The sequence below is a fragment of the Saccopteryx leptura genome, chromosome 5 (genome assembly GCF_036850995.1).
Source record: "Saccopteryx leptura isolate mSacLep1 chromosome 5, mSacLep1_pri_phased_curated, whole genome shotgun sequence".
Lineage (NCBI taxonomy): Eukaryota > Metazoa > Chordata > Mammalia > Chiroptera > Emballonuridae > Saccopteryx > Saccopteryx leptura.
The window spans coordinates 29,617,714-29,639,506 of record NC_089507.1 but is presented as its reverse complement, the minus strand read 5'-3'; the positions used below and the strand labels follow the sequence as shown (position 1 = coordinate 29,639,506).

The window sequence follows — 21,793 nt, the reverse complement described above, 5'->3', positions numbered from 1 at the left end:
ATGGTAAAATGCCCCTGAAGCTAACAATTTAATAGGGTAAGCTCAGCAAAGACTATGTCTCCCGTGTGTTTAAATTAAGAAATTCTGTGTTGATCTTTAACCAAATACTTGATATAAAAAAAAATACAAAGTATGTAGTGTAACAAGGCCCAAATTTAAGGCCCATTTAAATAATAAGTTCTTAGAATATTTACTCAAAAAATCTTTAAGAGGAAAATCTTCAGGTACAAATAACTTCCTATTTCAAGGACACTCGAAAATTTTAATATTAAGGTTTTTTTTTTTTTTAAAGAAAAATAGGGGAAAAAGTGTTAGGAAGTTAACACTCCCAGAACTGTTAAGAGTTTTATTACAACTGTTACAAGAATGCTACCCCAGCATAGCTAAGTTGAATATGATGTATAGTTTTCCTAAGGCTGGGGATAGGCACTTCAAGGTGTCACTTATGCCTTGCAAATAAATATCAAGAAAGAGACGAGGCCCTGAGACTGGTTTTGGTGAGTTTTCCTCACCCCTCTGTCTGGCAAGCTCGAGGGTCAGGATTCCGAGAGCTCACAGCTTTTAAACACTTTGGGGCTCATTCCCTCATTTCCATGGTCGGCGGTCTTGCCAGATCCTTTTGGCGGAGGACAGTTTTGCACCAATTCTAAGCGGCCTCTGTGTGCTGCTTGGAACCCTCAGCAAATCCATCATTAATGACCGAGACCTGGCTCTGTGCTGTTGTCTTCAGAAGTTGGGGATGAAGCTGGAGGAAATGAAAAGTCTCATTTGCTGTATTCTTGAGTTCTGAGTCCAGTGAAAATAAAGGAACTAAGGGGGAGGAGGGAGAGAGAAGAGAGAGAGGCGAAGGAAGCAGACCGCCGGGTGATCAGAAAAAGTTTTAAAGCTAAGTTCACGTGGTTTGGATTGAAGCGTCTGGATCCCTCAGGAATAGCTTTGCTTAAGGGAGTAGCTAGCAGGAATAGCATTGCTTAAGGGAGTAGCTGGCAGCAGCTGCAACGAAGGCTTTGGAAGAGCGTTTTCTTCTCCAAGAATAGGAGCATTGTGCAAATGGTTCTTCTGGTCTTGAAAACACAGATCTCACAAGACCTTCAAGAATTTTCCTTTGCGTAAAGGTTGACTTCTTCGCCCTGGCGACCTTGGTCCTTACCTTAGACCTTATACTTCACGTGGGTGATGTTTCTATTATAATGACGTGACAGGTTCTTTCCTGTCACCTGGTCTTTGCACTGGCTGTTCCCTCTGCTGGGAATGCTGTTCTCTTGTCTCTTCCCCTTCTCATGCAGGGGAACATTATTCCTCAGAGACCTTCCCACACCGTCCTGTCCAGATAGGCCACCTCACCCGCAGACACAGTTGATCCCAGTCCCTAATTTGCCTCTTGATTCATACTGTATTCCAGCTTCTAGCACAGTGCTTGGCATTTATGGGAGACCATCAATACAAAAGAATGAATGTATAAGTGGGTGAATGAATGATCTAATATACATTCATATTTTTTCCTTTGTGGAGCCAGTGGTTAGATGAAGTTTGCCAGAAAATAATGATTACCTTTTCTGTTTTCCTCGGCCAGAGATTCTTAACAGTGTCATTCAGAGACCAGCAGTATGAACTGCTGGGAACACAAATTCTCAAGCCTACTGAGTCCGAAACTGTAGGGGTGGCACTGAGTGACCTGTATTCTAGCAGCTTCTCCAGGTGACTCTGATGCCTGAGAACCACTGCCCCAGGCCACTGCTGCACGCGGCCAGGGTCTATCTGATGACCTTTGCATCTCTAGGCCTAAAACAATGCCTGGCACTGAGTAGATAGGAAATATTTGTTGAATGACTCGATCTGCCTCCTCTCCCGCCCACCCCCTCTCCTGTGCATCGCACACCTAAGGCACTGGGCCCACACGTGTTGAGGGAGGGAGTGTGTGCCACTCCGAAGACCCAGGACCTGAGGGACAGCTTCTGTGCTCTGCACTGCAGACCTTGCCAAATTCAAAATCCCAGCTCACCTCTTCCTCTTTCCAGTGGCCTCCAGAGCAGGAGAGGAAATTTCCAGCTGCTGCTGGTAGATGCTAATTTGTTTTCATTTGACCCTTGGATTCCTGCAAGTGAGCCCAGGGGAGAGGGTGGTGAGAGGCTAGTGTGCCTCGTGCTCCGAGCACCAGCACCGGCCCAGTGGGGCCTGGGGACCGGTGTGGAGCCAGGCCAGAGGCAGGCGCCAGGGGTGGCTGGAGGAGGCAGGGCTTGCTGCTCACAGATGGGCTCCTTGTTCCCATGCCCAGTACTGCTTCTGGCCCGAGAGGCTCCCAGCACAGGAGGGACTTTCTGGGACTCTCTGCCTGGCTATTTTTATACTCTGACTTTCAGGCCCTGCTTCCTGTTCCCTCGGAATGAAACAGATCTACAAACAATGAAGAACCCCAGAGCCACCCTGAAGGGCACCTATGACATTTGGCTCCTTGTCCCCTTCCTGTCGGCCTGTGACTTGGCCGTCAGTGATGGTGCAGTGATGACAGGAGACCATAAAGCATCTTAGGTGCAAAATCTTTGGGGACAGACAGGAGGGAGGAATAGGTGGCTCTCAGTCTCTGCAGCATGTCGGAGGGGACATTTGGTTGCGAGGCCTCTAACGGGTGCGCCCGACGCCCGACGTGTGGGCCGCAGGAGCAGCTGCCCCATTTACTGGAGGCAGCATTAGGGAGGGAGGCACAGAAAGAAGACCCTCTGTCAAGCCTGCATTGGAAGTGACCTCATGGGACTTGGGGTGGTGCTGGGCTCGGGGACAGTCCTCTGAAGTGAATCTTGGGGCCGTCACTTACAGGATGTCTGACCTTGGTCAGGTCAGCTGGCTAGGCTGCTAACCTCAGCACGGCAGCCATTGTGTTCCTTTTGTTTTGTTTCTCTCCCTATTTATTCACCTTCTAATTTCCTCCAAGCTCTCTATACTGAAAAAGCAAAATGCATTTCTGCATAGGGACAGTTTCCCCCCTTGGCTTTCAACCAAACTGCTGTCCTCTCTGAAAGGGGGCTGACAGTAGTGTGTCCCTCACAGGGTGGCTGGCTGGGGATACCCCACCAGCTCCTGCGATACAGCGAAGAAATGTTGGGTGACACAGCCCGCAGGCAGCATCATGTCCTTGTTCCTTTACTGTTGTTAGTGCTCAGAACCTCATGGCAGCATTGATAGGACTTGGGTTTAAGCCTTGAAAGGCCAGGAGTCTTGTCCTGGCTTACTAATATTTCTTTCCTGGCCTTCTAGCTGGGGTTAATGCGAGCATTAAATGCGGTCACGTGTGTGCAGACCTGCTTTACCTGGTGGGTGGGGAACTTTTTCTTTTTTCAAATGAGGGCCCCAGACCAGTGGCGGGATTCAAATAATTTAACAACCGGTTCTCTGCCCTAATAGCCATTTAAAGTATTAAAATAAAGATATACCAAGAGATAGTTTATTATTTCATGCATTTGATACTTAAATAAGAACAATAAAAGAAGTACACAAAACTAGATTGTTATAAGACTTAAAATATTTATATTAATGAAAAAAAAATTCAATAATACCTGCCAAAAACAAACAAACTGTTATTTAAGATATTTCCATATTGCTTCTTGATTGGCGTCCTCACTTGCAATTTTCTTTGCTTTTATCCGAGCAGAGCATCATCAGCTGTGTGATTTATCCCTAACCATCTTCTCACTGTAGGAGTAGGATCCCATTCCTTTAGAATGTAAATTTGTGATTTCCACATTGGTCGACCCCCAGACCCCTACCTCAGAGAGAACACTAACTACAAGTGCCATTTTAACAACCAGTTCGCTGAACTCAACGAAAAATTGGGTATAGGTTCTGCCGAACTGCTGCGAACCGGCTGAATGCCACCACTGCCCAGACCCACAGTGGGGAAAAGAACTCAAGGATCCTACAAACACAAGGAAACTATTCACTTGGGGGTGGTTTGTATTTGAGAGAAACCTAGGACACATTTAGCAAATCTGCTTAAAAATAGACACCAGGGGACGTAAACTGGTTTTTACATATTTTGAACTATTTATTTTTACTTGTACATTAATTGAGAGACAAACATTTGGAGAAAAAGAAGGTACCTGTGAAGCAGAGGCATAGCCGTCAGGGGCATGGCACATGGCGGGGAGAAGTGCAGCAAGGCATGCTGGGTAGAGTCTGGCCTTGACTGACCCTCTTCAGAGAGTCACAGCACGCTTAACATCTTTTAGCCTTATTCTTTGAACTGTTATGACCATTTAATCCCATAAATTTTGCAGTGAGTATTTTCCTTTGGACATAGCAAAGTATTTTCTTTGTGGTGACTTTAGTGAACTTAATATCTTATTATCTTGTTGGCTTGGAGACCTATAATGACAGTAATGAGAACAGTAACAGTGAACATTTATGTAGTGAATATGCCTGTGATATGCCAGCTTCCTTCTGAATGTTCTACACGCTCCCTGGTGAAGTAGGCACTATTTTTCACCCCCTTCCAGATAAGCATCTGGAGCGCAGAGATGCCTAAGGTGTCCACGGCCATTCAGACAGGGAGTGGCTGGGCCAGAATGGAGCCCCTGCGAGTTCTCCCTCTGCGTTGTCACGCCAGGCTGCACGAAGCCGGGAAGGGTCTTTGCTGACTCCTTTCTAGTCTCGCTGGAGAATTTAACAATCCTCATCAGGCTTTCTAGCTCTATCCCCATTTTAACTCTCCTGCGCATCTTTCCTGAAGCGACCCCGTTGTTGGTCTGAGTGCCAGCCCTGAAGTTGGGTAGCTCTGAGCTGGAACCCTGTTTTGCTGTATGGTATACAATACTGAATCGAAATTGCTAAGTTTACTTAGGACAGTAGCACAGTGATTCACCCGAGAAGAAAAAGCGTTCTCCGGCCTGGAGGTCTTTGAGGATGTTCCCACTGAGAGCTGAGGATACCACGTGGTGACTTCAGAACTCGAACGGGTCTGTCTGGAGGGGGCACATGGCAGAAACTCGGTTTGAGAGCTGCTGCCGACCGGAAGGGCAGTGAAACTCAGACGCCGGTTCCTCTCCGCAGCGCCAGCCCCTTGCCTTTTCTTCAGCAGAGCTTCACTAAGTGATTTCCTGAGAATCAAAATGGGGTTGGAACTCTTCTCCTCTGATCACCCGGTGTTGACAGCTTTTCCCATTCTCATTCGGTCTGCACGCCTCCTTCACGCCGCGTCCACGGCGGTTTCCATTAGAGGGCATCCATTTAAGCTGCTTTGCAGTATTTTGAACCATCTTATGACAGAAGCAGCTTCCTGGTATTTAGATGTCTTGGCCCCACTGTCCTCTTGCCTTAGCTTATGGTTTCAAGTTTCATTTTAAGCAAAATGTTTAAACAAAGCAAAAACACTGGTCCCTATTTTCAAGGAAAATTATACATTCAAGACCAATATGTAAAACAGATAAAAAATGGTACTGTTATGGTCAAAAAGCTCTGGGAGGACCCAAATTCCCCCTCCCTGCACCACTGTCTCCCTCCCCCTCAATTTGATAACAGTTGAAAACCACTGACCCATTGAAAATGGTCCAAGGACTTATTTAAATATATACATTATTTTATGTAAAAAATAAATAAATAAAGCAAGATAGAGCTATGAAGACTAAACAGAATGAAGTATAATGGGGCTGAGGTGCCTGACATATTTTGCACTTTTCCTTGTCAAATATATATATCAATATAAAAAGAAAAAGATATCTCAACTCAGAGTCTCTTGGCTTCCAGCCCAGAAGTCTCTCCAGTTTATCCTACTGTATTTCTTTTTATCCATAAAAAACATTCACATGCACCATCAAGGGAAGAAGTCATTGCTCCTCCCCAGAAGCTAGTATTCCTGGGGGGTGGGACATTGCTCTGTCTAGTGAAATTGCACAGAGCTGATTTCTTCATAATCCCTGCTTTGCTCAGTGCCAAGTTCCAAATCCCATCATTCAAGGACTTCATTTATTCATTACTCCCTCTTTCTTTGTTCATTCTTTCTTTCCGCCCATCCATTTATCTATCCATCTGCTGCCCATCCAACTCATTGTTATTGAACACCTGCCTTGCTAGGCCTTGGGATTACGATGGTGAACAAGACGACATGATCCCATCACAGGGTTTACCGCCCTTACAACGAGGGTAGGATGATGTGGAAGGGGTTCTATAAATGGTCCCGGAACTGTTAATGATGCTACAGATGTACCCACCTTACTTCCTCCATCATCCTCATCTTGTCGTCGTCATCATCAATTTTTACCAACAGAATGCCCCCCTTTTTTTATTCCAATAAAATCTTAGCAAAAACTCAGACTATAAAACAAATATAAATGGGTGGGTCTGGCTGGAGGCAGAGCAGCCCAGCTCCCGCCCTGCCACCCAGAGCCCCTCGCGTCTTGCCCTTGAGGTGCTTCCCCGACAGCCAAACCTGAAAGCCATGCACCCTGGTCTCTGTCCTTGGTCTGACAGGATTTCATATTCTGATCGTGCTGTGTATAGGGCTATTCTTTATATATGCTAATGCCCAGCTGTAGAGAAAACTAGAACAAATGGGTAGATTCAGTCCCTCAGACCTCAAAGACCACAGAAATGGTAACCAGCAGCCTCTTCATGTCTCTCAGTTTCTAGCCCCAGAGCTTGTCTTGGAGCCACTAGAATAGGGCAGGGGAATGCCCTCGAATGGGATTTTCTTCAGCAATCCTCAAACCCATCTATTGTACCTGGCCTGTCTCAGCTGAGATGCTGAAAACCAGACAACTGCGGAAACAAGCCCCTGAAACCGACACAGGACAAAGGAGTGTATACACATGTTTATTTCAAGTTTGAGTAACTTGAAATTATTTAATCATGCTTAATTTCCTGTAGGGGGAAGGGAAATTTCCATCATAATTTGAGACATGTGGCAGTTTTGCCTCTGGCAGATTTAAATGAGAACGTGAATGCTGGGATCCCAAACAGCCTCATGAATGTACATCTGTGCCCTCAGTCTTAATCAACCTCTTTGTCTGGTTTCTGTTTTGTCCTGTGCCTGCTGTAACAGCCTCAGTGTCGCCTGCCCGCCTGGTGCTGTGACATTTGCCCAGAGCAAGGCCCACAGACTTTCTCATCTGAATTGCTGTAAAGTGCTCCAGCCCTTTCTGAGGGGCCACACCGAAAAGGGCTAATCCTGAGAATAAAGTCACCCGCAGGGTTAGAGCTGAAGTTCTGCCTGTCTGCTTTGCGACAGCTGCCCGCGATCCCTTCGATGTGCCCCCGTCCCCTGGAGTGTGTTCTGTTCCTCTTCCCCTCCTGTCTTCTTTAGCACTTTTATCCATTTCATATTCAACTCAAAAAATACCAAGAGGCCCTGACAGGTTGGCTCAGTGGATGGAGTGTCGGCCTGGTGTATGGACGTCCCAGGTTCAATTCCTGGTCAGGGTACATGTGAGAAGCAGCCATCTGCTTCTCTTCCCTCCTTCTCCCCCTTCTCTCTCTCTTCCCCTCTCACAGCCAGTGGCTCAGCTGGTTCTAGCGTTGGCCCTGGGCACTGAGGATGACTCCTTGGTCCCAGTGTGAGCCTCAGGAGCTAAAAATAGCTCTGTTGGCTCAAGCATTGGCTCAAGATGGGGGGTAGGTGCCCGGTGGATCCCAGTCGGGATGCATGTTCCAGGAGTCTGCCTCACAATCTCCCCTCCTCTCAACTAAAAAAAATATAAGGGGGCGACGGACCAAGAATGAGATTTCTAAAAGCAAATAGTTATTTAGTAAACTTAAAAATATTCACATAGGTCAAGGGTGGCTGATTTGTTTACTACCCCCCCCCCCCCATCACCACCACATACCACTGTGTTTGTTATTTTTTTTAACTTGAATGCCTTTGGACTTTGCATGCTTGCCAGTTTGCCACTGTGCCCACCATTGTCTCCTGTATTTCACACTCACCCTACTTTATATATTCCTATTATTGGCCTGGCTTTACAGCGGTCTGGTCGCTTCTTAAATAACCAAGGCTTTCCTTCCTTGGGAATCTTTCGTGTACAGTTTGAATTCTAGAGTCTTACAAAAGACATTGTGACTTTGCATATATGTATATTTACATCAAATAGGAGGAGTTATTAGAAGATGAAAATCGAGTATTCATTTATAGAAAGTAGTTAAACTAGGAATTGTACTCATTGCTGGGAATGTTGTAAGGATACCGGCAATAAATCTTACTAATTTGCAAATAGATTTAGTAGATTTTGAGTGTAACCTTGCAAATATTACTTGGGTAGTTAATTCTGGCTAATTACGCCTGAAACATCACGGGAGGCAAAAATGACGAAGCTGAAGCTGTCCTGCTCGGGGCACGTCTTGAGAAGGCAGGGTTCTTTGGAAAAGACAGTGGTGCTAAAAAAAAAAAAAATAAGCAGCAGGAAAGGAGGGAGAGCAAATATGAGATGATGGACTCCATAATAGAAGCCGTAGGCATGAGTCCACAGGAGCCGAGCAGGGCTCTTGAGAACAGGACATGTGGACCTTACTCATTCATAGGGTCACCAGGAGTCAGAGCTGACTCAACAGCATGTAACAGCAACAATAGAGCTTCGGTTTGATCATAGGTTTTTTGGAGCTGCTGGGTGACTTAATAGTGGGCCCTTTATGTCCAATTCTCAAATGTCATCCTTCCTTTCCAGTTCTTCCCTGGTTTTATTCCTTATCACCCCTTTCACCATGCTCTGTATCCATGGAATGGCTGTAGTTCTTCTCATTTGAGCTATGGACACATCTGTCTATGGATGTCTCCTAACTATTGGTACTAAACTTGGAAGACTGTAATTTGTTTCCTCTTTTAATGAAATCCTCTCTTTTTCCCCCCCTCCATTTCCCAGCAGATATATGGAGCGATCACTCATTTCAGACCGACCCAGATTTGCCTCCTGGCTGGAAAAGAATTAACGATGTCGCTGGGACCTACTATTGGCATATACCGACAGGAGCGACTCAGTGGGAACGCCCTATCTCCATCCCAGCAGATCTTCAGGGCTCCAGGAAAGGGTCACTTAGTTCTGTAACGCCATCTCCCACCCCAGAGAACGAGGTAAAATGGAGTGTCTTTTTAATGACTTAGTAGAGTGGTCATATCTTGTGATATCTCTTTAGACTTGTTACTTCTGCCCCAACAGGTCACCAAGGTAAGCTTTTTATTATCATGCATGTTGCATTTGAAACCTCAGTAATGCTACCTCTTAGTTAATAGTGTTTATACCATCTTTCAGGGATGTTTTTATTTTTTTTAATGGCTTTTGATCTCATAAAACACTATTTTAGGTACAGAAAGTAAAAGGGGCTGATTAATGAGAAGTGATTTAGATCCCCCAGGGCTCATGAAGGCAGTATTTTTCACTGTAGGTGCCATTGCATGGTGCTGACTCCATAAAATATTTACACACAGACGAACGTCTCTTGGCCAGATGTCTTATAATTACTGCGTATCTTATTATCCTCGAGTTCATTTGATTGCAGGAAAGGATGTCTGTAAAAAGAACCCTTGAGAGCCCCTAAATGCTTAATTTCTATTTTTTTAAAAATGGACCTGTTTATTTAGCAGAAGTGACATTATTTTAGAAATAATGAGCAACATAAATTTCTGCTATCCCTGAGGAAGAAATCTGAATGTTTAAACAAAGAATCGAGGCATTAGAAAATTCCACTGTGGTGTTTGTTAATATAAAAAGGCCTGCCTAACCAGGTGGTGGTGCAGTGGATAGAGTGTCGGACTGGGATACAGACGACCCAGGTTCAAGACCCCAAGGTCGCCAGCTTGAGTGCTGGCTCATCTGGTTTGAGCAAGGCTCACCAGCTTGGACCCAAGGTCGCTGGCTCAAGCAAGGGGTTACTCGGTCTGCTGTAGCCTCCCGGTCAAGGCACATATGAGAAAGCAATCAATGAACAACTAAAGTGCCACAACGAGAAACTGATGATTGATGCTTCTCATCTCTCTCTGTCTGTCCCTATCTATCCCTCTCTCTGACTCTCTCTCTGTCTCTGTAAAAAAAAAAAATTAAAAAAAATTAAAAAAGAAATACTGAAAAAAGCCTGTCATGAACCTTTGTGAATCCTGATAACAAAATAGTCAAGAGAATTACATTTGGAAAAGGTCACAGTTAAATAATGGCTTTTTGGGGGGAGAGGAGTAGTTCGATTTCTGACACCAGGACGTTTCTGCTTGTTTCTGACCACAATCTTCTTCTCTCAACAACCCATTTTGGAGACACAAGGACATTTGAGCTGCATCTCTTACCTCCAAGGCTCCTCTCTCTATATTTGCAACTATTGTCACCCTCCCTGCAGGAAACAAGAAAGAGACATCTTGTTTCCTACATCTTTGATTACTTACTTGCTCCTCTCGGGGAGGCAGTCAACGCTGCATTCCAACCACGTCCCGCTGTCACTGGGCTTCAGTGTCTCACTTACCGAGCCTGGGCCTCAGACTCTCCATCTTTAAAGGGCGGGGCTGGGGTGAGCTGTGTCCTCACTGGTAGACAAAGGCCGTGGTTTGATGGTACCTTTTCCTGAGAATCAGGCGCATGCTTCAGTTCCACTGAAACCACATAGGGTTTTGTCGTGTATCACTGGGCGATTTTGATAACACTTTATTGAAGCATCGTATTTCTACTCCCTGAGAAAATTCCACTCAGTCATGTATTCATCTTGTGTCAGGCGCACTGGGGGATAAAGAGGACCCACACAGCCCTGGTGCTCAGAGACGTTGGCATGGAGTGGGTCCTCTTCCTACTGTAGTGCAGTTGCTGCATCTTGACATGTCTCCTGGACCACAGAGGGGCCTCCCGGACCCCGAGCCAGCCAGGGCGCAGCCTTTGCTCTCACTGAAGCACAGACCCCCTCTGTTCCGTACCCGTGCAGCTTTCCTCTTGGCATCTCTGTTAGAAGCTGTCTCCATTCCAGGGTTTCAACCTCCTTCCCCAATGAGAGGTGCCCTGCAACCAGAGAATGCCACGGGGGAAGGGATCATCTGACACCAGTATCTACACATTAGAAAAAGGGGTCTGACCGTTGGTGGCTCAGTGGATAGAGCATAGACCTAGGATGCTGAGGTCACAGGTTTGAGACCCCGACCGAGTTCACTGTTTTGAGCACAGGCTCATCAACAGATCCCAAAGTTGCTGGCTTGAGCAAGGGGTCACTGGCTCAGCTTGAGCAAGGGGTCACCGGCTCAGCTTGAGCCCCTTGGTCAAGGCACATATGAGAAGCAATCAATGAACAACTAAAGTGAAGCGACTATGAGTTGATACTTCTCATCTCTCTCCTCTTGGAAAAAAATAAAGTAAGAAAAAGGGAAACTGTGGTGCAGAGACCAGCGGCAGCACTGAGTGTAGCACTCAGAGTTCCTGAATCCTCCTGAATTCTAGGCCAGAATTCTCATTTATCTTCCCTGGCTTTGAGATTTCTGCCTCTGCTTTCTTTCTCATTGGCCCAGAGGTGAGGAGAATAAAGTAACTCTGAGATATAAATATTGATCGACTTACGACCTATGCAACTTATGACCATTCGACTTTACGACCACAATCACTAGCCACGACTGCTCCGCGTCTGGCAGCGCGAGCGTTGCCCAGCTGGGCGTAGGACATGCAGACCAGCTTCCGGCAGCACTACCATCTTCGCGTGCACCATTTCAACTGTTATCCCAGACTCGGTACAGCAATTTGTGTTTTGGATATTTTTCATCCAACCCCTCCCAAGATGTCTATCAAGAGGAAATTGTCTTTGCAAATATTAAACCAGTTGTACTGGTAATGCAGTGTTTTACTTAAACCTGACGAATGTAAAAATAAGAAACAAAATGGTGTAGAGATGATACAAATGGCATGAAATGAACAAAGAAAATTATGATCTATAACAATAATGAAAGAAAATTATGATAAAATATGACTTAAAGATTTTTATAACATCATTTCACAGTACTGTACATATAGTCTACTCAACTTATGACCAAATCGTGTTACGACCGGTCTGTTGGAACCAATCGTGGTCGTAAGTCGAGCACTAGCTGTAATAACGATTTCTGTTCAGTGACTCTCTTGTTCTCTGTATGTGGAAGAAATGAAGTCCTTTTTAAAGCTCACCTTCTGGGGCCACTCCAAGGTTTCTTTGGTTCAGATTTTTATTTCTTCGATTAATATGGTAGACGTTCATTTCCATGTTTTAGAAAGAATGCAGCACAGGTGGGGAGTGGGCCCTGGGGAAGTGTCAGGTAGCAGAGTCCACTTCTGATCCCTGAGCCCTTTTCTGATGCCTACTTTTACCTCTTCTTCCCGCTCTCCACTGGGTGGGTCCCTCTCCACTTCCACGGCCGCGCCCCCCACTCCTCTCCTAGAGGTCATTGTTTCCATCACACACCCTCCCTCAGCGCTCAGCCTCCCAGCTGCTCCTTATGACTTATTGTGGCATTCAGGGTATTTTCATAAATGTCATTTCACTTGTTCCCTAAGACTCTTCATGGGACAGAGAAGACCACTATTATATTTCCTATTTAAGAAAAGAAGCAACTGAGGTTCCATTATTTGAGTAAACCACGCAGCTGGTGTTGGAGTGGGCTCTGACTTCCTGGGCTCTGACTCCAGGTCCTGTGCTCTGTCCAGGACTACGTGAATTTCCACCTGCTGTTGGTTCCGTTCCTCTGGTATGTTGCTAACCATGCTGTTGTTTTTGACGAAGTCTTATCCTTCCAAGGACCTTGGTTGATGGATGTGTAGTGTTTGAAGTTGCAGAGAGTGAGTGACTCATATCCAGGACTTTAATAGACCAATAGGATGGGTGTTCTTCAGATCAACCTTTCAAATGTTAGCTTCATACACATTTCTCCTATACGTAAGGCCATCCATCACGTCAAAGAACCAAGTGGATTTAAAAGGCAATAAATTAAAATCACAGGGGCAAAGAAAGTAAGCAGGTAGAGGGTCAGATAATTGGAGGAAAGACCCAGCCTGTCACATGCCCCGGACATGCAGATACTGCAACAGCTATGAAATCAGAGGCACTAAGGGTGATTGCTAGTGTGCAGGGCCAGTGTGCGAGCGTGCTCAGCCTGTCACTTTACTCTTCCTAAAACCCCCGAGTCTGGGACTAGACTTGCCATTCTCTTTTCACCTTTGACAACACTGAGACCCAAAGAGGTGAAGGAGCTTGTCCAAGATCACACACCAGGTCCACGGTAGGTCAGGCTTGAATGAAGGTCTGTGGACCCCCGCCCCTACCCCAAGCCTCTCCATACTGTAATCAGGGGCTTGCTTAGGGAGCCTGGAATCTCTTCACCTCACCCCAAGGCGGGGCTGTGTCTTATGCAGAGCCTTCTAGAAAATGACTTCTCTTGGTAACATTGTCTTAGGTGCTAATAACAGTTAAAGAGAAATGGTGATTTCTCTGACACCATTTCTTTGATTCCTAACTAGACTCTGTTTCAACAAATTTGGAAACATGAGAGAAAAGCAAAATGTTAAGGGAGAGAAGAAACTTGTAATATGTTGTGTTAGAAATGCATATTTTATTTAGCTTTTCTCTGGGTTGCCTTTAAAAAAAATCAGATAAGTGCCAACTCTGTTGACTAAGCCTCACGAAAGCTTAGGACTGGAGGCTTCCTTAGAGTTTGACGGTTTTACTATCACATTGCAGAGTTGACTGGGGACGTGTTATGCGCAGCGGATCCTGTTTCCACTGCACGTGCCAGCAGTAGTTTTGAAAGTTTATAAACTGTCCAGGAAGCACTTGCTGCTGAAATTTGGCCCGTGATCACCTCCCCCCAAATCCATTAATTTGTTCCAAATTACTTAGATGTTGAATTTTAGAAGAGGGAACCACACAAAATATCTTTACGAATAACGATTAGCCAGTAGGTAAGTGTTCCTCATAATCCTTCTGACCGAAGGTGTTTCCCGGTTCCTTAAGAAGAGAGTATAGAGGAGAAAGGGGGGGGGGGGGGTTGTTTGAGTGGTGGAATGGCCTTCCAGGTCTCAGAAGAGACATGTGGAAGAAGACGCTCTCGGTAGTCAAGGTTGTAGAGCTCAGCTCCCTTAGCGGCCCTCCCCCTTCCCCCGCGCGCGCGCCCCCGCGCGCGCTCGCGCGCGCGCACACACACAGTCCGCCTTGTGGTCCCCGCGGCCGTGCTGTGCGCCAGGCGTCGGTCAGTCCCCGAGGACACGCTGTCTCTGAGGAGCTCAAGCCCTGGGGCTCCCCCAGAACGGAGCACAGTCACTGTGATCAGGGTCAGGGGTGCTGCTGCAGCCTGGGCAGGGTCAAGACAAGGCCCAGGAGGATGTCCCCAGCTGTAACTCTGCCACCAGAACATCGCTCAGCTGTGCAGCCTGAAAGGTTAGCAATTGGGAGGTCATCGGTCCTGGAAGATGGTCTCCGTTCTTCCATCGCCGCCCCGTTCCCTGTGGTTGTGTCTGTGTCTTCGCCCACCTGCCTTCTCTCTTGCTGTCTTTCCCTGTCTCCTCCTCTTTCATGTCTCACTCTCACCTTCCAGCCTGCCGACCGGGGCCGCCGCACATTCCTCTGGAACCCAGCAGTCTCTGTCGGGTTGTTTTTTAAAGGAATGAATTAGCTAAAACATTGTATGCTCTCCTCTTAATTAAAAAAAAAAAAAAAATTAGATGAATAGGAGACACAATTCTTAAAATTTAAAACATATGGTTTTTGTCTTCCATTGTTCTTCATTTAAAAAATATTTTTGGTTACTTATGGGAGAGAAGAAAATTTTAATAAGCATTTTAAAATATAGACGGGGGAAAAAGTGTCTTTGACCTAATCATAACATAAAATGTTTCCATTTTTTCTTACTTGTTTTTTGTGTGAAAGGGTTTCTTTTGGAGTACCCATGTTATTTTAAGTTTTTGCCGAGTCACTGTGCACGACCTTTGTTTAAATCTGCACAGGCTGGTGGTTGGAAGTTGCCAGCTGACTCATGTCTCCATCGCATGTGAGCGAGATTCCTGTAGTTTCAGGACTGTAAGCACCTTTTAATTTACTGGGACCCTTTTGTCCAAAGAGGAAATACATTTAAAAATTTTAAACCACACAGATTTGCAGAGAACTTTTTATTAAATGCTGCAGATTTTCCTGAAGAGTTCTTTTTTTTAAATACTCTTCTTTTCCCCTCTCCAGATGTAGACAAATGTCTCCTGAGCATAATTTCCTATCTCAGATTCCTCCTGTCAGACATCCACCCTTTTAAAACAATTTGCTCCACAGAAACACAATTTTCTTAGTTTTCCTAGTTCATTATCTAATCTTTACAAAGTTGACTTAAATGGAAGCCACGTATTGCTCCCACGTAAGCAGTGATAGCAATTTGGGGCTCAATAAGATTTTGTTTTTGAAAAAGAAATTTTAACTTAAAATTTTATTTTCTACTCGCTACCCCGACAGTGGTGGCTTTAAACCTTTATTGGTCACTGGCTCCCCTGACAACATGAGAAAAGTTGAGGGTCATCTTCCCAGGGAAGCGCACGTGCTTACAAAGCCCCACCGCCGTCCAGGTTTCCTCGGCCAACTCTGCGCATGCGCAGACTCTCCTCCGTTCTTAACCTTCTCCCCAGTGGAAACTGAACACTGCTTTCGGGGACGGAGTAGGAGAGAAGTAAGGGGCTGGGCAGCATCCGTGCTATTTTATTCAATAAAAGAGATTATTTAAAAAAAATAAATACAGTGGTCTAAATTCTAATTTATGTTGAAAAACTGCCATTCAGGTGCCTAGTTCAAAAAGAGATAGCAATGATGACACCAACTTTGCAAGAGAGAGAATGAATCTAAATTTGTGATGACTTGGCCCTCAGAGAGTCCTACAGAGTTAGACAAATGGGTCTTGCAACACACGGGATATTGACCTTAGCTGCTTCTGCTTGGAGTGGTTGTAAAACTATTAATGTTGGCAGCAAACGCTGGGGTCCTGTTTCCTTCTCATGTTCAAAGAGCTTTACCTGAAAAGTTTCCATTGTTGATTTGTTGTTTGAGAAAAGAGATTTGCCCACCAAGGCAGTGCTACAAATTCAGAAGGATGCCCTGGGTTATATTTGTATTATTTCCCCAAATATTTGAATATTCACTCAATCTAGTGGATAATATATATATATATATATTGATGATATATTGATATATATATTGATATATATATAAACAATTTTGCCTGACCAGTAGTGGCTGAGTAGATACAAGTTTGATGCTTCCTGCTCCTCTTCCCCCTCACCCCCTTTCTCTCTTTCCCTCTCTCACTCTTTCCCTCTCCCTCTCTCCTTTCTCTAAAATCAATAAATAAAATCTTTTAAAAAAAGAAAAAGAAAAAGCATTCCTTCTTGTCCAAGATGAATGGAAGTTGTTTAGATTCAGAGCCCTATTGTAAGAGTTCTGCCAACAAGGCCAGGCTTCATGCTTTGTTCCAAATTGTGTTTATAGTGATCAAATATTACTTTGTGCCCTGGCCATATAGCTCATTTGGTAAGCATCGTCCCGAAGTTCAGCGGTTGTTGATTTGATCCCCAATCAGGGCACATACACGGACAGGTCAATGTTCTTTTCTCTCTCTCTGTCTCTGTCTCTGTCTCTCTCTCTCTCTTTTTCTTTCTTTTCCTCTCTCTCCTCCCTTCCTCTCTCTAAAATCAATAAAATAAACATTAAAAAATTTAGTTTGTGAAGAGGCTTGTGTGTCAAAGAAGTAGAGTGTTTTATGAATGAGAGGACTTCACATTAGCTTGTTCTGGGCTAGGTTTTGTTAGGTTTAAACCTCAGCAAGATGTTGATGTCAAGCTGTGTTTCTTACTAACTCTCTTTCCCCTTTGTTGTCCTTTTCTTTTTTTCTTTTAAATGAAAACATTTTGACCCCTCAGCTTTTTGTGCCCTTAACCATGGGCATGCCTCAGTTTCCAAATCAGCACATTGACAAGTTAACATCCCTAATTTTGCCTCTACCTCAAGAAAACAGTTCTGTTTGGTTAGTGGGAGAGAAGAAGTTTCCTATGGAATTAGTTGTGCTAGACATTTAATATTTGGAAGCATTTTGTTTGCTTGTTAAGACCACATGTAGAAAATAACTTATCTGTCTGCTAATAATGTTCAGTCATTTGTTTTGGTAAATAAAGTGCTATCTCCTTCCTCCTGCCTTTAGGTGGTAATGGAGAGAGTGAGCTAACAAGTTGCCATTAGAGTGAATTTGTTCCCTAACCCATCCTGTGAATATCAATGCTAACAACAGTGTCTTGTGTTTTTTTTTCTTTTCTTTTTCCTTTTCTTTCTTTTTCTTTTTTCTTTTTTTTTTTTTTCTTTTTTTTTTTGTAAATCAATGTGCTTTTTCCCTCTGTGAATAAATTATATGTCTAGAAACAGCCATGGAGTGATTTTGCTGTTCTGAATGGGGGAAAGATTAATAGTGACATTTGGAAGGCAAGTATATTGTCAGCTTTTAGATCATTTACTATTTTGTCCTTTTTTTTGCATGGCTGTGGCTGTACCTTTTTCTTTCTTTGTGAATATCATGCATTCTGCAGGAACGGAGTGATGGGGCTTCTTGCTAGGGATGTCAGCTTACACACGTGGCCTCTTTCTTGACGTCTCCCGTTGTGGATGACTTCAAGCGGAGTGCCCCAGGTTGCCTGTTGTCTTGTGAGCGGCTCCTTGCACCAAGCCAGCATCCAGCAGCCCCTGCATGCCTTGTTCTGCCTAAGCTCACGTGCACTCTGCCTCAGGCCGGGAGGATTCTTCTCCCTCGTGACAGTTGAAGCCGTATCATGGGCCCTTCCCCGTTGTCCACTAATAGGCATCTGTTTTCCCCCAGGACTTGCATGCAGCCACAGTGAACCCGGACCCCAGTCTAAAAGAGTTTGAAGGAGCAACACTACGCTATGCATCTTTGAAACTCAGGTAGGACATTGGGAGGACCAGCCCCGATGTGTGGCTTTTTGCCACCAGAGTTGGCAACAGAATTCTAAGTCCAGTTTTTTCTTTTCTTTTTTTTTTTTGTGTGTGTGTTTTTTTTCTAGAAATGTCCCACATGCTGATGATGACGATTCTTGTAGTATCAACAGTGACCCAGAAGCCAAGGTTTGTGAAAATGTACTTTCAGCAACGAGGTTATAGTCTTGCATCAAAGTGATGACTTTGGATAATGGCCCAGTTTTTACAAACCATCTGCCCAGAGCCACTCATTAAGTAATTATCCCTCAATCTGCTCTCTTTTCTAATCTCCCCAACACTTAAAGTAAATCCCTAGACCAAGTTAGCTTTGGGAGGATTTCTGTAATCATCACAATTCTGCCTATATCTCAGCACATCCGTTCTTTGCACAGTGTAACAAGTTAAAATTACCGTTTGACTGGGTGGGCTTCAGAGCCTTTAAAGCTAAACCAGGTTCTGCCTTGCAGAGCAGAATAGGTGTTATGACCCCCTTCATGCCCACCTCCTCCAGGTGGGCCTCACACCTATGCAGGGTCACGCCCGCCTCCTTCAGGTCCGCCTTACACCTATTGAGCGTCACACCCGCCTCTTCCAGGTCAGCCTTACACCTATGCAGGGTCACGCCCGCCTCCTTCAGGTGGGCCTCACACCTATGCAGGGTCACGCCCGCCTCCTCCAGGTCCGCCTCACACCTATGCAGGGTCACGCCCGCCTCCTCCAGGTCCGCCTCACACCTATGCAGGGTCACGCCCGCCTCTTCCAGGTCCGCCTCACACCTATGCAGGGTCACGCACGCCTCCTCCAGGTCCTCCTCACACCTATGCAGGGTCACGCCCGCCTCCTCCAGGTCCGCCTCACACCTATGCAGGGTCACGCCCGCCTCCTCCAGGTCCGCCTCACACCTATGCAGGGTCACGCCCGCCTCTTCCAGGTCCGCCTCACACCTATGCAGGGTCACGCACGCCTCCTCCAGGTCCTCCTCACACCTATGCAGGGTTATGCCCACCTCCTCCAGGTCCGCCTCACACCTATGCAGGGTCACGCCCGCCTCCTCCAGGTGGGCCTCACACCTATGCAGGGTCACGCCCGCCTCCTCCAGGTCCGCCTCACACCTATGCAGGGTCACGCCCGCCTCCTCCAGGTGGGCCTCACACCTATGCAGGGTCACGCCCGCCTCCTTCAGGTGGGCCTCACACCTATGCAGGGTCACGCCCGCCTCCTCCAGGTCCGCCTCACACCTATGCAGGGTCACGCCCGCCTCCTCCAGGTCCGCCTCACACCTATGCAGGGTCACGCCCACCTCCTCCAGGTCCGCCTCACACCTATGCAGGGTCACGCCCGCCTCCTCCAGGTCCGCCTCACACCTATGCAGGGTCACGCCCGCCTCCTCCAGGTCCGCCTCACACCTATGCAGGGTCACGCCCGCCTCCTCCAGGTCCGCCTCACACCTATGCAGGGTCACGCCCGCCTCCTCCAGGTCGGCCTCACACCTATGCAGGGTCACGCCCGCCTCCTCCAGGTCCGCCTCACACCTATGCAGGGTCACGCACGCCTCCTCCAGGTCCGCCTCACACCTATGCAGGGTCACGCCCGCCTCCTCCAGGTCCGCCTCACACCTATGCAGGGTCACGCCCGCCTCCTCCAGGTGGGCCTCACACCTATGCAGGGTCACGCCCGCCTCCTCCAGGTGGGCCTCACACCTATGCAGGGTCACGCCCGCCTCCTCCAGGTGGGCCTCACACCTATGCAGGGTCACGCCCGCCTCCTCCAGGTCCTCCTCACACCTATGCAGGGTCACGCCCGCCTCCTCCAGGTCCGTCGCACACCTATGCAGGGTGAAACCTCTTTGCCATCCCTGTCATAAGCAGAGGTGTGTTTTATGATGGGAAATAAGAGTGAACTTTTGCTTCAGGCTTATACTAGGGTACCAGCAGGACCAGCATTATGGGCATGGGGTCACGCCTTGCACAGGACCTTGTGCTAGTAGAATTGAGGCTCTAGGCCATGGTTTAATGCAATGCAGTCGCCATCTTGAAATTCTTAATAATTTTATCTTTGACTTTGTGTGGTACTCAATGAACCCCAGTGGGGCAGTGGAATGTGCACCAGGAGGCTGGAGCTTTGGCTTGTGCACAGCCCTGCCCCTCCTCCCCCTGCCCCACCCAGCAACCTCTGTTGCCTGCAGGGCTCACCCCACGTGCAGGGGCCCAGGTGTGAGCATGGGAAGAGGTGGTGTCTAGGGAAGTATCAGAGTAGTGGCCGGCCCTGCCCAGGCTGACAGCGCGTGGGGTGTTTCGTGGGTGACTCAGTGGGCCGGCCCTGCCCAGGCTGACAGCGCGTGGGGTGTTTCGTGGGTGACTCAGTGGGGGTGAAGCCTGCCTACTGTCAATCTAGGTGCCTAACGGGTCCTGGCACAAATGTTACAATAAACTGGAGGGACATCCATCAGCTTTGGGCTGGGGGATGGAGGTGGGAGTCCATGGGAAAGGGGGAACCCTGGCTCAGTTTCCGCACCCTAGCCAGGGCACACGGCGTCAGCCCCGCAGCCGGTGGGCGGGGAGCCCGGAGCCATCAGCCCGTGGCGCCTGTGAGGGTCTGTGCGCCCCCTGCAGGCTTCCCCAGGCCCGGAGGAACCTGACATTAAGTCACAAGTGAGGAACTCCATAATGAGTCAAAGAGAATGCAAAAAAAAAAGTGAAAATTTCCATATTTTCATACTTTTACAGCCTTTTTTCCTTCTTTTTTGAACAAGGGGCCCTACATTTTCATTTTGCCTATTTCATTTTCATTTGCAAATTAGGAAGCTGGTTCTCGGTATATTTTTTTTCTGAATCTCAGAGCAAGTCTGTGTCTATGAATAAAACAGCAAAGAGGTTTCCTTGGTAGCAGTTACACCATGCAGGTTCAAAACCTCCGCTCCTTCGCCGGAAACTGCCGAGTCGCCGTAGGTCCTGTAAGGTCATCAGGGCTCCTGGTTGCAGTTTCCGCTGCTCCGGGTCAGCGTGGCTTTATTCCGAGTGCAGCCGGATTGCGCGGAGGCCGCTCTAGAGCCAGTGGTGCTCTGAACAGGTCCTCAGCCTGCGGCTAGCATGCTGCCCTCTAAAGATAATTTTATGGCACGGACGGGATGCAGTAAAATAGGGTGGCGGGATGTGAATCATTTGCTTTGCTACCAAGTGTTTTACAAGGGCCATCGGCACAGGCTGGAGGAGGAGGGGTGAGCGACAGCAATGTCTTTCTTCGCTCCTAAGGGCTGGCGCGGCCATGTCCAGAAAGCCACTGGGTAACACTGACAAGAGAGGGCGGAGAGGGTGATGTTCGGAAAGGAGATGGAATTGGTACCAGGCCTGGAGACCGGGCTGAAATGCCACCACGTCAGGGCGTTCTCTCTTTCCCTCCCAGTGGCATGGCTCGCCAAATTCTTTACCTGCCGCCGTTCCGTGGTCAGCACACCTGTCCCCGCAGCTCTTGTGAATTTCCTCGTGTCAGTAAGGAGGCTCTGCATGGTCATAAGTTACTGAAGTTGTACTTCGTTCTAAACAAAAAAGTACATGTATTGTGTTATTTTTCTATATATCCTACTTGGTTCCATAAGGAGATCTGAGAAGACTTGTGAGAATGAACTCTTTCTTTAAACGGCGCAGAAAAGACAAGGGCATTCTCAGGGCATCTGTCTGTCTGCCCTGAGGGTGAATGACACGATCTCTATAAGGGCAGCTTAAAATCTGGAATGGACTTCTGCAAAGTACACCTGCTTCTAACTCCCCTGCCTGCCCTCGATCTGAGAAGATCCCCCTGCTCCAGAGTCACTGTTGCTGTTGAGACCCCCAAGCATGTTGGGAGGGGAGAAAGTTTTCCGAACCCTACTTTATGTGAGTCC

General features: G+C 46.9%; 1 protein-coding gene across 7 annotated transcripts in view; it reads left to right on the top strand.

Moving 5' to 3' along the window:
* Positions 1–21,793, top strand: part of APBB2 (amyloid beta precursor protein binding family B member 2) — a 392,308-nt gene that overhangs the window by 259,924 nt on the left and 110,591 nt on the right. For 4 of the 7 annotated variants that reach the window (XM_066387008.1, XM_066387007.1, XM_066387005.1 and 1 more), the window contains 4 exons: positions 8,841–9,049; positions 17,341–17,403; positions 17,795–17,880; positions 18,000–18,060. In XM_066387008.1, the coding sequence (XP_066243105.1) occupies positions 8,841–9,049; positions 17,341–17,403; positions 17,795–17,880; positions 18,000–18,060 (419 nt within the window). The remainder of the gene's footprint in view (positions 1–8,840; positions 9,050–17,340; positions 17,404–17,794; positions 17,881–17,999; positions 18,061–21,793) is intronic. The other 3 variants (XM_066387010.1, XM_066387012.1, XM_066387011.1) reach the window with 3 other exon arrangements.